The sequence below is a fragment of the Calypte anna genome, chromosome 1 (genome assembly GCF_003957555.1).
Source record: "Calypte anna isolate BGI_N300 chromosome 1, bCalAnn1_v1.p, whole genome shotgun sequence".
NCBI lineage: Eukaryota > Metazoa > Chordata > Aves > Apodiformes > Trochilidae > Calypte > Calypte anna.
Window position 1 is genome coordinate 181,225,697 of NC_044244.1, and position 18,163 is coordinate 181,243,859.

The window sequence follows — 18,163 nt, forward strand, 5'->3', positions numbered from 1 at the left end:
CCACGGCTTTAGAGGAAGAGTTGCAAACACTTCCTCTGCATCTGTTGCAAATGCTAAATCACTGCTGGCCAAAAGTTACTTTTAACAAAATCTTGTAGAATTTGGATTGTTTCACATGAAAAACAAAAACCAAAACACTCCCCTGCTCTCCCCCACCCCCCCAAAAAAATAATCCCCAAACAAAACAACAAAAAAGCTTCCTCAAAAAAAGAAAAGGGCAGGAGATGAGAAAGTAACTCTGAGGATCACTCTTAACACCTGTTTTACCAATGGACAGCACCTCTTCTTCCTCTGCTGGCAGCACAGGGGGGAGAGCACTGAGGCACCACTGCAGCAGACAGACACCCACAGAGGCAGCAGCTCCTCTGCAATGAATGAAATCCCCATTCCTTCCCATTCACATCATTTGAGGGAAAACCATCAAGTCACCTCAGCAGCTGCAGCCCCATCCCAACAATTTACACCCCCATATTCCAGTGACTCGACTGTCTCTTCACCACCAAGATTTACTTCTTTTTCCTCCCCAGGAACACAGATCTCTTGACCCAGCCTGCCTTTGTATAGCACATTCTCCTCTGTGTGGTCAACACCCAAGCCAGGCTGCTGGAGGGAACTTTCCCCATGGCTAGACCAGTGAGCAGGCGACAGAACTGCCACTTTCACTGCAGCTTTTTTGGACTTGAGCTTTTCAACTTTCCTTCAACCGGGATGTGAACTGAGCTTGGAACATATCTGCCTTAAATCTTTTGGAGCCCTGCAGCCAAAAGCTGTGAATTTCAGATTTAGAACTCTTTCTGACAAGGAAACAACAAAGCATCTAGAGAACCTTCCTCATCCTCTCACCACTGAGAGTTTGCAGTCCAGACGACGCAAACTTCCCCAGCAGAATGAGATGCAGTGATGGTGGACTGTGAGGCATCTCCTCCCTTCCCCTTCAGGTATCACACTGAACACTAACAAATAACTTTGTCACTGCTGATTATGTCCACATTATTTTTGAGGGGACAGAGGCAGAGGAGACCCACTGACTCCATGGTTTGACAAAGAAAGGAAATACCTTTAGAAAATAAATTATACAATAAAAGCATCAAAACTCAGATACATTTACTTCCTTGTCCAAAAGAAGACTGCAGGTGCCGCTGTACAGTAATTCACTTACACTTGGAGTTGCTTAACCATTAAGTTCCATTTTACACCAGAAATGCACTGAAGGACTTAAGAAAAAGGGAAGAAAAATCAATACTAACAAGGCATGTCAGAAAGTGCTATAAAATAAGATTTATTTGCAAATAATTTTGACAATAAGGAAACAAGTGTCTCTGAGCTGTGCATTTTGGGGATTACATGTTAGTTCCTCTGCCTTCTGAGATTTACATTTGCATGCAATATGGGATACCTCTAGAATTCAAAATGAACTTTCAAGTGTCCTTTTTTGCCTTGCTGTGCACCAAATAGTTCTTTCCACAGGCACACTATAGGAGAGTTAAAGTCTTTGTAATAAGAAGCTGTCACAGGACATGCACCATGAGACAACCTTGGCTTAGAAAAACTTTGTATGAAAACTGTTTCACGTTTGTTTAACACAGTGTTAAGCACTTCAAGATTCCCTCGAGGAGAAGTGCCTGGTGCTGTTAAGTAAAAAAACAAAAAAACAAAACAAAAAACCAGAAAACCACACACACACACACACACACACACACACAAAAAAAACCCCCCACAAAACAAAAAACCCCCACAACCAAACAACAAACATAAAATAAAAAAACCAAGAAAATTCAGAAACCCAACAAACACCAACACCTACCTCTAAGACCCCACAGCTATACTGATTTCTTTCCAATATAAGAATGTAAAAAAATGAGAGTTCAAGATATAAGAATAATAATTACTGTATATAAATGAACTTGGGACAAAGGCAACACAGAGTGATAAGTAATTTACCTTAGTGCCTGATTGTGGGAGGCTAACCTCTAAATTATGGTTAGTCACAGGACTTCAGAGGAAGACAGCAGCTATCTTCAACCATTTTCTTCCTAACTGCCTGCATCTTTCAAATTGCCAGGAAATTGCAACTCTGAAGTTGTATTTTGAATTAGATGAGGCAGGAAGTTTATTTTGAAAACTCTGTACGATTAAATTATCTGAGCAGACCACATTATGCATACCTTGTTCTAGTGGAAAGCCCAGAGAGAACACCATGAAACAAAGAAATAGTTACTGAGAAAGGCAAACAAGGCATTTCAACTAGATCTATTTTCAGTAAAGTTCTAAAAGATATTTCTTTTTGTAACAAAGAAGGATGATTTTTTTCCTAAATGAAGCTCAAAAATAAACCAAATATTGGATTAATTGGAAGATATTTTTTTCCTTTTCCATAAATATAATCATGAAAAATATCTAGATGGCATCATCACCAGTTCAAATAAGGCATTAATGAATGCATTAGATCATTCAAGTGTAAATAAACAGGTTCTATACATAAAAATAAGCCCCAAATATTAAAATAACCTTTATACAGCAACAAAGATATTCTTAGTGACAGCCATTTCATTTGAGTATTTCAGCAACAAAAACTTGAGAGAATAGTCTTAAAGAGATTATTTTATTTTGGTCTGATTTTGGAAAGACTAAACCAAGATCCAACTGAAAGCTTTTTATCATCAGTCCATATGGCCCCCACCATGGGGGTCTCCCTACCTCTCCTGAGAACCCTAGTGCCTCCTTATGGAATATATATACTGTGTCATGGCACTTCAACCATTACTGAAACGATCCTGGGAGTAAGGTGCAGAACCTGGGATTCTCTTCCAGCTGCATGCCCTAGCTCAGTCAGGTTGCCTCCTGAACAAGCTCAAAACTGGAAAAGAGATGAAGACTTCAGAACAAGTCTGATGTTGACAAAGATTGTCCTCTTCAACCCCAACTCAGATACCTTAAGAGAACAGCAAGAGCCTAATATTCCCTCCAGTGGGCATGCTCTCCCATTAGGCAGCTCCAAGGCATGGTTATCCCCATATTTGCAGTGTAGTCAAACATAAATACAGTTAACTGAGGTTTAACTTCTCTTTGGGCAACAGAGATGCACTGCAGCAATTAAGCTGCAGTTGCCAACATTCTGTATCAGCCCCCAGCTTTCATGGTATTAACAGTATTTTTGAAAGACAAAGTTTGTCACATTTCATTAAGATTCCAAAGTTTGGAAAAATCCCTACACTGGTAAGGAAGTATCATATTTACTAAGAAAGCAAATCAGCTCTGAGGACACTATCTGTAATAACAATGCTTTAGAAAGACCCACACACAGTCTTATAAATTTTGTTCTCTAACTTAGGTCTAAAACCTAGAAATGCCCAGGGGTTTTCAGAACTCCTGTAGAAGTGATCAACTTTTCAAACATCATGAAAGCTTTTGGCAGAATTATGTCATATGAAATCTGTAGTACACTTGCTCATGTTTATAATCCAACCATCATTTATAAGAAGTATTATTGCATTTTAAGCGTAAAAATATAGGAGGTTCTATAAAGAAAATTAAAATAGCATTAATCTAATATTGATAGTCATATAAAATAACTCACAATTATGTAAGTTTCCATATTTAATTACACATTTAAAAATAAGTTATAAAAATAATTCAGTTTCTTTAAAACCCCTAAGATATTTTCTTTAGGAGTTTTTACTCATATCTACTGATTGTCTAGCATCAGCAACAGCTTCTGGTACTCTAACAGTCATATCATCCATTGATTTCTTCAAGCAGATCTGGCAGCCTAAGCGTGATCTGTAGAGAAATACAACACTTGTTAGTTCAAGTCAGTCAGGTATCTAACTGCATTTACCTCCTTATGCCACCCCAAACACACTATGATCTACAAACAGCCACCTTTGTGCATTCCCAGCATTTCCAAACTAAACTCAGGATCAGTTCACTAAGCCAGAAAGGTGAGAGTGGAGAGACAAGAAACATGGCAAGGAGAAAGATAAATACTCATGGCACTTGAGATGTAATCCTTCTTTCTCTACCTATCATTTCAGCATGAAAAAAAGAACATGTGCATGAGCAATTAAAATCAAAAGATTTAGTACCACCACAAAATTCTGCAGACATCACAAGTCACTTTTATTCCTGGGTTATCTTTAATTCAATGTCCATGCCTTGGCACTTAAGTATAGGATATTTAATGATCAGCAAGGGTGGGCAATGTTCTGCAGCATCATTTGAATAATTTATTACAGGAATATAGACAGAGATATGATAAAAATGATACTACATTAATATCTCTGTAGAATTCTTCCAAGTATGTAGTGATCAGCTGTTAAGCTCCCAATTCAAGAATATACCCAAAAGTAGTATTTCTATGGAAGTTACTGTACACATCAACTTTAAATTATTGGAATGTAGGTAAATTACATGTTACCAGAGCACGGATCTGTAAGAAAGCCTTTAGAAATTACATCTATTAGAGATGCAATTTTTGATATTTATGTGTAGCATTGCTGCAAGGCTTAATTTGACTGAAGTTTTTCACTGAACACCAATGCTAATTGTGTATGTACTCTGTAATGTGGCAATGGATTTACTAGATGTGAAACAACAGTACCCTTGGTTTTGAGTCTACTATGCAGCAGAACAGAAAACTAGGCAACGCTAGATACCACTGTGAGAGGCAAACTACCTTCCCCTATCCAAATTCTTCCATGACATTTACAATTTTAGAATTCCCTACCTTTGAAAGCTACAGAAGCTTGAATGCTCCAAAAAGATCACCTAGTCAATCCTGCATAACACTATTCCATTTTTAACCATTCCTATAGGCCTCCCCTTTTATTTCCTCTCATTCAACTATTTAATAAAAATTAAACAACCAAACCAAAATGATAAGTCAGAGTTGCATAAGTATAAAGATTTGGTGAATTCCTATTTTTTTCTGGTTGTCTACCATTCCCTGTCTAATACTGCACCATTTACCTCTGAGGTATTTTTAAACCAAACCTTAACCTGACATTCCTAGAAACTTACTAGCTAGCTGACAACCTATTTCAAGTATGCAAAGTAACCATTGTTCTGCCCACATCTCCACATGCATTAATATGCATTTTTTAATACCAAATTTCATTTCACATCACTCAGGGGCAAAAGAACCTTCTGTATGACTTCACTGACAGTTTATTTTACCACAATGAGTAACATGGCACTGTACCCAACCTTACTCTTCAGGTCTTTTCCCAACTCCTTCACAAACATGCTAACTACATAAAACCTAGCACAGTTCACTGTTAGATCACACTGTTGATCACATACTCTTACAAGACAGTCTAATTCTCCCACACTATTAAAAGAATTTATTTTTTTTTAGCAATTACTCATCCTTTAGAGGGTCTCTGCTCTTATCCCATTACAACTCAATGCTTAGTAAGGGATTTATGTATTCATGTACTTAAGTAAACTATTTGAACTCTTTTTTTCATGCTCAGTGACTTATTTGAAGAACTCCCATATTTGTTACTTTGATCCACAAAAGCTCTGGTGAATACTTTCCTTACCATTATTTGGTAGAAACTATTAAAAAGTAACAGCCCATAGACACATGATTAATGTGTCCAGTGTATAATCAGACTCACTCTTCTCCAATTCCAATGATCTCATTTTAAAATTGGTTTCCTACTTTCCACTCCTTCAATGGGGAAGCATTGAACCAACCAATTAAACTTTCTGTACTACAGGGAGTAGTATAGAAAGCTCACACTGAATTTCTGTAGAATTTGTGGGTGAATAACTCTCCTTATAACCACTTGTTGCTAATGATTTTACTTATTTGCTGTAACAGTCCTTCTCTGGATGCATCAGTTTGAGTCAGATACTCCAGGAAGCCCTCTGCAAAGAAACCTTCCTGTGCACGGACAACCCTAACATCTCCAAAGAGAACATCACACAAGAAACTTTGCTTTTATGTTATTTTTTTATATTTTATGTTCTACACCACCTATTGGCTTCTCATGCAGGCAAGTTTCCTGACTCACAGTTTAGAAAAACAAATGTTTTTCTACTTTTTAGCAAGCTGTTTCTCAGCTTATTTTTTTCTTCGTTTTTTTGTTGTTTTTTTTAACACTTGCCAGGGTTTGTGTGCCCCCCCTCTTGCTGCTTCTAATAATCTCTACTATTCTGCAGTTACTCAAAACAATTTTGGTTTAACCTTTCTAATAAGCATCTCATTTTAAAAAAATGCTTTGATGGCAGCTGCTACCTGAAATTTTCCTAAATCCATCAAATCATTGACAAAAAAAAAAAAAAAAGGCTTTTAACCTTATAATCAAGGCAAAGCATAGTAGTTCATCTGACAACTGCCACTCTGTTTTACAGAAACAGTACTGACACCTGTTTAACATGAATCCAGGTAAACAGTATTTAAATTTGGCAGTGCTTTTTGTATAATAACATCCAGATATTTTTTACAGGTGTTTAAGGCATTTTGAGATTACTGTCCCATCTGCAAACTCTTCTTTCCATTCTTTGGTGTAATGAAGTGTTACATTGCTTACGTTTCTGTAAGGCCATACGCCAGGTCCAGCATGTCCATCTCCTCATCAGTAATTGCATCTAGTTTCTCAAATATGTGGTCTTCAAAAATTAGATGACAAGTTGAACAGGCCAGCGTTCCTTCACATGCACCTAAAGAAAAAAATTAAAGATAACAGAAAATCCAAGTTTCAAATTACAGCAGAATTTCAGAATAAATTCTTCACATACTAGTGTTTGTATCATACAGGAAGTTTGTTGAGCAGAAAAAATCATGTTTTATATATTCCCATATTCATGTATCTACCATAAATTCTCAATAGCATTTCTATAATTCTTAGAACATTACAATTTACTTAAATGCTGTAGTTGAATATTTAACTAATTCCCTTTCCACCATTTAAAGGGAGAAAAGATTTCTACTACAAGAATGAAAACCAGGCAACACTGTCAAACAGCACTACCTCATTTATTTCCATGGTTGACCCTTTTATCCCTCTCTTTCTTACGGTTTTCAGAAGTTTTCCTCAAGAAGTTCAGCCAAATACACTGATACAAAAAAATTTCTCAGAAGAATGGGAAGGAGGAATTTTATACTTGGTATTCTCACTCAACAGAATACTAACTCACAACAACAATGGCAGTCAGGCTAAAGAAACATGGCTTTTACTGTGTTGAAAAAGCCCAAATATACTACTAGGCAACACAGCCTGAGCCAAGAATATAATAATTTGCTAGGGTTGAACAGAAAAAGCATCAGCTACATCTACCTGCTAGAGCAAACAGGTCATCACAGGACAGTAAAAGTTCAAACACTAACAAATTTGTCAGTCACTGCAGAGAGCTGGCACCAAACTCTATTCCTTGCTGAAAAAGAAACATGCAACTTCAAGAGGAGGAGAAAGCTGAACTATTCACACATCTGTGGAGACCAGGGTTCCAGCACACAAAATCCTGTCTCTGATTTAAATTGTTAAGAACAAAGCAAGTAAGACATTAACCCACTTTAATTTTTTTAACTCATTTCCAGTAGAAGCAGAACCAAGAGGATTGTGACCACATCACCTTTGTACTCATATGGAGAGAGAGGGAAGCAAGGCTGTGTGTACAACCACTGCTATGAAAAGAAATATTCATCCCACAAAAATTCAACCCACAGGAACCATACAGAAAGCACTGGGCTTTCATGTACTACAGTATCAACAGCACATTGAAAGGGAGCAAGACACTGCACTAAAGGACTCAATTTTTAAAATACATCATGCCTTCAAGTACCCACAAAAAAGGAGAGTTTAAATAAAGTGACAAATAATGTAAAATTTGTCCTATCAGCAGTTTTAGGTATTTTAACGTTGGGACAGGTGAGGGGAGAAGGAAAGAAAACTGACCAGGGTCTCTCTGCAACTGTAAAGCTAGCAGCAGCAAACAAATTGAGTGCAGCTGAAACGTTCAGCAGGTTTGTCTTTGTATAAAGATTTTTCTATTATTATTACTGCACACGGGATGCCCCCTAGTGATAGAAGTAAATAGGTAAGCCTTACATTTTACTTTTTTTCTCCTCTTTACTTTTTTCTAAACCTAGAACATACATTTTGACATTATTTATACTGCATTATTTCTCTGTCCTAGAAAATTACTATTCAAATGGGACTAGCACATATTATAATTGAAATTGTTACAGTATCTCAAGTTTTTAGTTAGGATTGTTTACTGGCAACACTATCTTTTGCTTTAATATGTCTGATATTTACATAAACTGCAAGAATATTTACTGTAGAATACAAGCAGACTAGTCATAAGGCTACAACATACTTAATGATGCATAAAGCTTTTCAAATATGTAAGGGGTGAGTGTCAGGGAGATGGAGTTAGGCTTTTCTCAGTGGTGACCAGTGATAGGACAAGGGGTAATGGGTGTAAATTGGAGCATAGGAGGTTCGAGTTGAATATCCGGAAAAATTTTTTTACTGTAAGGGTGACAGAGCCCTGGAACAGGCTGCCCAGGGGGGTCGTGGAGTCTCCTTCACTGGAGACATTCAAAACCCATCTGGACACGTTCCTATGTGATGTACTCTAGGTGGCCCTGCTCTAGCAGGGGGGGTTGGACTAGATGATCTTTCGAGGTCCCTTCCAACCCCTAGGATTCTATGATTCTATGAAAGCTAGCTATCCCACCATCACATATTTTTAAGAGACAGTTCTTGTTCCTGATATATATGCAACTGTAGATGTAAGAGCTGTCTCAGACAAGTCTGAAATTTAAAATCTTAATAAATCTTAAAAAATTTAAGCAGTGAAATTTACCTGCACTTAAATAAAACACCCCTCAGATTTCAAACTGTGCTACACTAGACTACTTCCTTTGTCCCTTTAATTGATCCATGCTATGCATTCATTCATGCAAATGGCTCTTCTGCTTGCTGCTCTGGTTTGTTCTATAAATTCTTAAGCTCATGATGATGTGAATACCTGTCCTCAGGTGTGCAAATACCCATCCTCTGCATGGGCAGAATCCTACAATTTCAGTGGAACTAACTATGTAAAGGACCAACACGGGAAGGACTCCAGAGGTATTGTAACTTACTCCTATTTTGATTTTAAAAACTAGCACTGGCTTAAACTTCACTGGGGCTTTTGTCCTCCTTTACCCCTGTCCTTTAAGAAGAATTTAACTCTTTGACCTTCCCTGCTAATTGTCATGATTTGGTTGCTTCTTTCACTTAGCATCTTGTGCTACAAAGTGCTAGACAAGAAATTGAGATAGTATGGCACTATTGCACTAATCAGACATTGGTAGAAATACACTGGTTTTGTGTTTCTTCCTGGACTTCTCAGCTCACAAGAGTCTGCAGGCAGCATCTCTGAGATTCTACCTTGACAGCTTTCTGTCCACATTCCCCTCCTTTAACATTCAAGGAAGGCTTACACCAAATATGTTTCTAGAACATAACTCAAAATATTCTATACACCTGAAGGAAAGAAAAACATACAGGGAGAAAATCCAAATAAAGTATAGCTAGGTTTTATAAATAAATAAACAAACATTAATTTAGGGTTGGACTTAATGATCTTAAAGGTCTTTTCCAACCTAAATGATGCTATGACTCTATATTTATGAATAAACTGGTAACAGAACACGACTTTTAGACACTGAATAAAGTATTCGGTCAATCTACTTACCAAACCCATCTATGTCTAGATTATTATCAACAACGACATCCAGCAATGAATCCCCAGGTTTTCCTTTGGCTGTTAGTTTGTCACCATCACGATTTATGAAATGAACAGTTATTTTATCTTCTGAGCTGAAAAAGAAATGCATAGAATGGAATTAAAGAAAGAATTCTAGATTTTTAAAATATTTATAAAAATCACTATTACTAAACCAGTAATCACAGCTCTAAGAGCACAGAAATTCTTGGTTTCTAAAGCTGTAACAGATACTGGCATTTACTGCTGGACATTGAACAAAGGCAACAGGTTGGTTTGTGTTTTGTCACAAGAAGCTATATAGCATCCTGATGTTCTTACTTTTCACTGAAGAGAGTCAGAGCTACATTATATTAGGCATAATATTTGTATTTTTACCAAATGAAAGGCTTATTTTCCAAATGCTTCTCTTCACTCATTTCTGTGGAGTCTTTTTTTGGATTTCTTAGTTGTTCTCATAATCGTCATTTAGGACAAATTTTTAAATTTTACCATTTCTGCTTCAAGTTTAAGGCTTTTTAATTTTAGCTCCAAAATACAATTATCACTCCTTCCAAGAATGAAAACACTCTACAGACATTCTGTTTTGGTTTTTTTTTTTTTGGATTCTCTCAGGATTACACTTTGCAAATATTAACTCCAGTGAGTTTCAAAGCTTTGACACTGGCTTCAAAGAAAAAAGGGTTTGTATTTTTCTTCTTTGCTTTTCAGACAATCATACTTTAAGAAAAATTTCTCACAGTCTGCATAAAATTTAAGACTAATGCTTTTAAAAATAGTATTCCGTATTATGTGATTTTATATGCAAATAAAAGGAAATCTGTTAAACTAACAACTAAAATATGATTGGTTTTAAACTATATTCTTTCCTACAGAGAGTAAAACAAGGAAAACTTGTTGGATGGGCAGCAAAGAAACTTGCTAAGAGATGAGAGATCCAAAAAACCAAAAAACACAAACAACAACCAATCCACAACCCAAGCTAGTGCAAAAAAATCTGTTTCAATTGGAAATTCACGTCCAGGAACCACATGCTTATTATTACCTTTAATGTTTTTAGTAATTTGGTCTTTGAGAGATCAACCATATAGGAAGCATACAAGTTTGAAAAATCAAGTCACTGCCTGGAAAACTAACCTGCAGAGCTGAATATTACAGCAAAACTTGAAAGTGGCCATACTGAGACATCAGTAAACAGTTTATTTATGGAACTGACTGTAAAAGAAAATGTGTTTTTAGCAGTCTGAGTCCTAGCTTGTTTTGAAAAACAACAAATGTTTGTTGCTGAAGACTTAATACACTTGTCCCAACTGTAAGCTCAGTTGGCAGCAGTCTGTGCCATGATTCATTGTCATCTCATGTTCAATCCTTACCATCCCTCACTGCATTCTCTAGAAGGTAGTCACAAGCTACCATTAAGTATAAATTAATTCCAAAATTATGATCGATAATGAGAGACCTTGCTGACCTGCAGAATGCAACTCAAGTAAGCACCAGAATGTGATTCAGAAATCTTAAAGATCTGTCTTAACAAAATGCTGCACTGTCACCTTCGATAGCCAAGGAGCACCTCAGTAAATGATTCTGCAGGGGTTAAAGTTACCAGCTCTGCTCTTTTTGCTCCTCTGTTGTGTTAACACCTCCCACAGCAAAACCAAGGAAACAAGCATCTGCTTCTTAGATATACTAGTAAAAAATTCACCACCTTCACTGGCAGGTTAAGAATGATGGGTTTAGATTGAATCTGCAAAGGTATAGATTCACATTCTGACAGCCAAGTAAACTACTGACAGTTTAATTTTAAACTTCTTCAAGAACCTTTCAAGAGCTCACCAAAACCAAAGTATTTATGTCAACATGACAAACACAACACTGACAGAAAACATAATGCAAGATGTACTTATATTTATGTGCATCCTCTGCTCAAGGCATAGACATGCCAAATACTAAATATTTAAGTTTCAAAACATGCCCTTTCTCCTATTAGAGCATGAGGCAATCACAAATAACACAGGCCAACCCCCTCTGGACATTCATTAGATCACTGGAACCCTTGTGAAAGACAAGCCACCTCCCTTCCTGGGTTTTTTGTTTATTTGTTTTATTAAAAAAACACACCTGAAACTGTCATAACCCACGACTACACTTCAATCTGGCACAAGAACAGTCCTGGCCTCCCTGTTTTGTTCCTTCTCTCCAGCACTCACACTGTCACACAGTGAACTGGGTCGGGAAACAAAACTGGCTGAAACCCAACCTGCTGAATGTCAGAACCAGCAGTATCACATCTGCCCCTTGTATGAAATTTACATTGTTTAAAACAATTTTGTTATTGCAACTTTATGATGCAGCAATCCAACCCAAGCTTCACAATCAGCTTTCTGATACATAAATGTAGTTTTGGGTGACCCTCACTCCAAATCCCCCTGCCATGACCCTTACACCAGTACTCCAAGTCAACTCCTTCTGATAAGCTGGCTGAAAAATCAACTGCAAAACCAAAACAGTCCCAGTGGAATCTGCAAGCAAAACTGACAGAAGTGCCACTGCTCAAAACAAATCACTAAACAGGATGGGATCCCCTTTTTGGTAGTAACAATCTTGCAGCAACTTCAGCCAATTGTGAAACTGCACCATGGCTGTGCATGGCTAAATGATGCAGCATGCACAAAGGGGACAAACCAAAGTACCACCACAAAGTCACCGACTTATATTAGAGATCTCTACAGCAACTGGTGGGATCTAATTCACCATGGTTGATAACTGAAACTAAATTTTATTTATTTGTAATAAAATTAGATATAGTCTTTTTATTCTTCCAGTAGGATCTCTTTTTCTGCTGTTGTTCACTCTTCACAGTCAAAACGTTTAATTTTCTTTGATTATAACCTGCCTACACTTCTGAGACTAATCAGACATTCAAAACACAACCTGTGCAGATCTTTTCAGCTTAAAAATTTCAATTTAAAAATAATTTGAATCTTACCTGCATGAAACAGTATTTAGGCTTTATAAATTTCAAGTAACACGGCTTTTGTCTACCCAGACATTACTTGCATGAAGAAACAAAAACCAAACACCACCATACTGTGAACCAATCACAGGCAAACAACATGTGCCAGGTTATGAAAGCATAAATAGCCTCAGGATCATCAGGAAGAACAAAACATATTTTGTGTAATCTGCATAAAGCATAAATATCCCAATCAAATATGACATACAATAATTTCTTCCTATGGTTGCCACAGTGTTACCAAGCTTCCCTAGGATACCTTAAATTAAGCATACTGCAAAAGCACAGAAAAGCACCAGAGAACTGTAAATGCTGCTCATTGTCCTTCTCATGAAACAAAGCACTGCATGAACCCTGACTACCACCTCTTCCTTCTCAAAGAAAGCAACCCTTCTGAATCTTCAGCTATTACTTCCAAGTTAAGAATCACTTCTTACATTCCTCCAAACAAAACAAAGATAACAACTGTAGCCTGGTGTTGCACGTGGCAAGACCAACTCTATTTTCCAGATCTTTTATTAAATGGTAAATCTAACATCCCTATCTAACTGCCTGAAGAGTTTAATGAATGAAACTATTATACAGGCCTCAATTATAATACAGAAATATTACAAATCTTTAAAAGATGTAGTAAATATGTTGTGTACCAAAAGCAGTGTACAGCTCTATCTAAGCTGGTATTAAAAAACACAGATAAACAAGAGAGCCAAGAAAGAAGATGAAACAAAAACGTTATCACCCAATGCTTTCCTTACTGCTACTGGTAAGGATCATCTCATCTGATGATTTATATAGCTAGGTGTTCATTCTCTAGACAAAAATATACTGATTTGACACACTGAAACAATGACCTATACTTTACTGGAATAATATGGCCTGACTATATGAAGTTCAGGAACTGGGCCTCAAATAATATGATAGCCCGAAACAGTAGGACTAGATAAAATAACTTGCATGTAAGTAGAGAAAATAGTATTAAATAAAAAAAATTATTTGCCTTTTCTTCCCAACTCACTCAGCCAGGTTATGACATGCAGTATATAAACAATATATTTTAAAATACTTGCTTGCATGAGTTTTTTTGCCAGAATGCTTGCGCAATGAATGGGAATCAATTTGCAATCTGTATTCAATCTGTTAGTGAAAGACCTGAAGGAGTGCAGGTCTTGCATTACTTTGGGTAAGGAAATGTTCTCCCTTTTTAGTATGCTTTCCCCCCCTCAATTTTGCACTGATACATAATTTTGTATAACTATCGAAAAATTTACAAAAATACTTTGATTTTTTTTCACAGAATCACAAAATCATTGCGGTTAAGGTTGGAAAAGATCTCTAAGACCATTAAATTCCAACTGTCAACGCACCACCATCATGTCCTGAAGTGCCATGTCTACATTTTTTTGATGGCCTCTAGGGATGGTGACTCTACCACTTCCCTGGGCAGCCTTGAGGCCACCTCCTCTCACCCTATCAAAAGTTACTTGGAAAAAAAGACCAACCTTCACCTCACTACAATCTCCTTTCTGTCAGTTGTAGAGAGCAATAAGGTCTCTCTTCAGCCTCCTCTTCTCCAGACCAAACAATCACAATTCCCTCAGCCATAGCTTGTAAGACTTGTGCTCTAGACCCTTCACCAGCTTCACTGCCCCAAATGAATTCTGAATTAAATAATGCTAATAAGAGACCTCAAAATAACTGATGTTCAGGGCACTCACTCTGTGGAGACTTATTTTGAAGACACTCAACAGTATCACTCAAAACAAGAGATCTAGAACTAGCAACTTACCTATCATAGGGGAGTCCTAGACTAAGAAGTTAGTTTATCTTCCTGTATTAGAAGTAACTGCTTGAACAAAGTAAAAGACAACCTATAACAGAGTTTAAAAGCAAAGTGAAACATCTTCGATGGCAACAGTGCTACCCAGCCCTCTGGAAACAGGCTAGGCTACGCCAATGATGTTGGACAAGTCAAAGCAACTTCTCTGGCACTCAAGTAAATCGGGCTTTAAAAACTTACATAATTAAAATATTTAGTTAATTGTAGGCTACAACTTTTCTTTGAATGTACAAGTTACAAGCTAGAAGGCCATGCATAAACACACTCTTTAACTACATATACCAAGTTGTAAATCTACAGTTGTGAAACATGTTGTGAAATAAATGTTTACAGATGTATCTTGAAACACCTACTCATACATACCAGTGAGCCGGGGTTCTACGTGTTTGGATGTAGAAGCACTCATAAGTAAAAAACAACTACACTAAATGAACAATAAATTGTTAGTATTAGGCTCTGACATGTTGATATTCTACCACAAGCCTAGCAAGCACCGCACTACATAAAAATCCAACATTGATGTCACAACCTTTTAGAAAACAAGTTTGAAAACTAGTAAGGAACCTAGCTGAGCTCTCTGTAACATTACGGGCTCTGTCAATGGGGTCCCAGCTCACACAGACCCGGTGTTTTAAGCAGACAACGGGAGCTGCGCCGTGCCTCACCCGGTCCGGCCCCCGGGCAGCCCCGGCACGGCCCTGCGGGACGCGGCTCGCCCCACCTGCCCAGGGGGCCGGCCCGCACCCCGGGGGAAGCGAGTGGAAGGACCCCCGCAGAGAGCACAGTGCCACCGCTGCCGGGACGGCGAGAGCCGGGGTGAAGCGCAACCCGGAGAAGAGCGAAGAAAGCGAGGAAGAGGCCGGGACCTGCCCCGAGCGGGCCTGCCAGCGGCAGGGCCGGGACAGCCGGGCACCGCGGGCGGCGAGTGACCGGGGGAAGGTCAAGCAGCGCCAGCCCGGCCTGTGCCACAGGCGGACGTTGGTCCCGGGTGCCCTCAGCACCGCGGTCCAGGCGGCGGCCCGGCCCCGCGCTTTCCTTTGCGGGAAGGCGGCCGTCTCCGTGAAGAACCCGCCCGGCGCCTCACGGCTCCGACCCTCTTACCTGAGCGCCGCCCGGGCAGAAAGGCTGAACAGCCGGGCTGCCCTCACGGCAGCTGCAGCGCTGCCGCAGCCCGGTCTCGTCCCGGCTGCCGGCGAGGCGGAGAAGAGCCAGCGGCGGGAGGAAGCGGCGGCGGCTCGCAAGAGCCGTGCCGGCCCCGGGGCAGCCATGGCGGCGCAGGACACGAGCGCGGAGCTTCCGCGCCGGCACCGGGCGAGGGGCGGGGGCAAAGTCTCATCTCTTACGCCACTGGCGTAAGCTGCGGCGATTCTCGCAGCCGTCTACGTAGCGCACTTCCCTCCCCTCTTGACGGCTGTGGGGAGCGACCGCGCGACGGGAAGAACGAGGTTACGCAAAGTGCGCAGCAATGCACTGCGGGAAGGGGCCGGATCTTGCGGAAAGGGCGTAAGGCTCTGCTCGCTGTGTCAGCTTCCTTCTGGCTTCCTCCCACCACGGCGGGAGCCCTCTGATACCCAAATCCAAGCCCTAACCTTAGTCTTCCCAGGAACATGTTCCCGGGGGGGCCCGACATACCCTACGCCCCATCCTGGTTAGGCCTGTGTGGGATTTCTTCTCATGTCTGGGGCCACAGCACATCCTGGATCCTGCAGGGGTCCCTGACACGCAGGGTGGCGGTGGTGCCCAAGGAACTGTCACACATTCCCAAGGAACTGTCACACATTCCCAAGGAACTGCCACACATTCCCAAGGAACTGTCACATTCCCAAGGCCCCTTTGGGGGGCCTGACTTCTGAGGGACTGCTCAGGTAGGGCAGAAAGCACAGCCCCAGGGAAGCCACCCGGGCTGTCCAAGCGGGACCACTGAGAAATCCTCAGCTCCGAATTACCGTGACAAAAGATCAACTTCCAGTTCCCAAACTCCAGTACCAGGCATCAGCAAAGGGACAGCAACGCTCTCAGAGGTTTTAACGGGAAGAGAGCATTTGTGTTGAATGGTTCAGAGATCCGAATATGCAATAAGAAATTCTGAGATTTTCTGAGCAATAATTACAGACCCCACACATCGAGTTCATTTTGCTCTCTCCAATCCACATTGCCTTACAAGCATCGATTTGATGGTAGTGTAGAGAGATCCCCCTTCACTCTCCCACACCCAGTCTGGAGAGTGCTGAGTGAATGAGGAAATGGAGCATCTGCTTCAAAATAATTCAAACAGGAGTGGTAATAAATGGGAAAAACGGGGAAGTGTTTCTTACCTTTAATGTGTTTAAGGTAGCTAAGGTTATTCCTGATGCCTTAAAATTTTAGGATTGTGTTTTTGTTGTGTCAAAGTAAAATTAAAAAGGGAGACAATGTTATACTATGTAACTTAAACTTGTATATCATCTTTAAAAGAGAGAAGATGTGGTGGAAATGTGAAGAGCCTCCAAACTGGTCACCAAGTGACCTGAATGTGCCATAATGTCACATTATTTGTTGTGCCCGCTCTTGCCTGTTTATTTCAGCCTCTGTTGTTACTACTCTCCTTTCACAGGACTGGAAACTCTTAACCTGATGATCCCACTGAGTCATTTGTGTGTTTGATAGTTTGAATTCACCCTTGTTAAACATGGGCTCTTTGAACTTCGATCTGCTTCCATGTGGGATTTTCATTCACACACAGTTTTTACGGTTCATTTGCATGAACCAACTTTACCCCCATGTCAGAGATGTTCCATAGCTCTGTCCCAGCCCTCAGATTGCCATGGCCCTGAGCACATTACCCCCTCACAGAAGTTTACTTGGCAGAGTCCGAGGTCATCTCCTTCACTGATTAGAGCAGTTGTGATAAAAACTAGCAGCGAGGACTGGCCTCTCCTTTCTCTTCAGAATCCCTTTTCAGCTGAGGCTTTGTGCCACAGTGCATCTGAGCAGCATCTGCATTTACACCATCTCACATCTAGCCATGAGCTGGACTTGTCTAAGCATCCTCAGTTTAGGAAAGATATCAAGGTCCTGGAGCGGGTCCAAAGGAGGGCAACCAGGCTGGTGAAGGGACTCGAGCACAGAACCTATGAGGAGAGGCTGAGGGAGCTGGGGCTGTTCAGCCTGGAGAAGAGAAGGCTCAGAGGAGACCTCATCGCTCTCTACAACTACCTGAAAGGAGGGTGTAGCCGGGTGGGGATTGGTCTCTTTTCCCAGACGACTTTCAACAAGACATGAGGGCATGGTCTTAAGTTGTGCCAGGGGAATTTTAGGATAGATATTAGAAAGAATTTCTTTACCGAGGGGGTGATCAAGCATTGGAATGGGCTGCCCAGTGAAGTAATGGATTCTCCATCCCTGGAGATATTTAAAAAGAGACTGGATGTGGCACTGAGTGCCACAGTCTAGCAACTGCAATGGTGGTTCAAGGGTTGGACTTGATGATCTCTGAGGTCCCTTCCAACCCAGCCAATTCTATGATTCTATGATCCTGTCTTGGCCTCAGACTTGCCTCATCACCATGGCCCTGCTGGGGAACTGCAGGATTGTCTGGCCCCCACCAC

The 18,163-nt window shown here is 40.1% G+C and overlaps 1 protein-coding gene across 1 annotated transcript; it reads right to left on the reverse strand.

The window, feature by feature from the left end:
* Positions 1-1,255: 1,255 nt before the first annotated feature.
* Positions 1,256-15,913, reverse strand: FDX1 (ferredoxin 1). Its single transcript, XM_030456505.1, has 4 exons — positions 15,678-15,913; positions 9,697-9,821; positions 6,540-6,669; positions 1,256-3,780 (listed from the first exon to the last, which is right to left on the reverse strand). Exons 1-4 carry the CDS (start codon positions 15,842-15,844, stop codon positions 3,666-3,668), a joined length of 537 nt encoding a protein of 178 aa, XP_030312365.1. The 5' UTR covers positions 15,845-15,913; the 3' UTR covers positions 1,256-3,665.
* Between the last annotated feature and the right edge of the window lie 2,250 nt (positions 15,914-18,163).

What these genes read in the sequence shown, in the direction of transcription:
- FDX1 (XM_030456505.1), bottom strand. Translation starts at nt 15,844, where the DNA reads ATGGCTGCCCCGGGGCCGGCACGGCTCTTGCGAGCCGCCGCCGCTTCC. An exon ending in TCTAGACATAGATGGGTTTG is followed by an intron (nt 6,670 to 9,696) that starts GTAAGTAGATTG and finishes TTTTTTCTTTAG; the next exon opens with GTGCATGTGAAGGAACGCTG. An exon ending in GCGTATGGCCTTACAGAAAC is followed by an intron (nt 3,781 to 6,539) that starts GTAAGCAATGTA and finishes ATTTCTCTACAG; the next exon opens with ATCACGCTTAGGCTGCCAGA.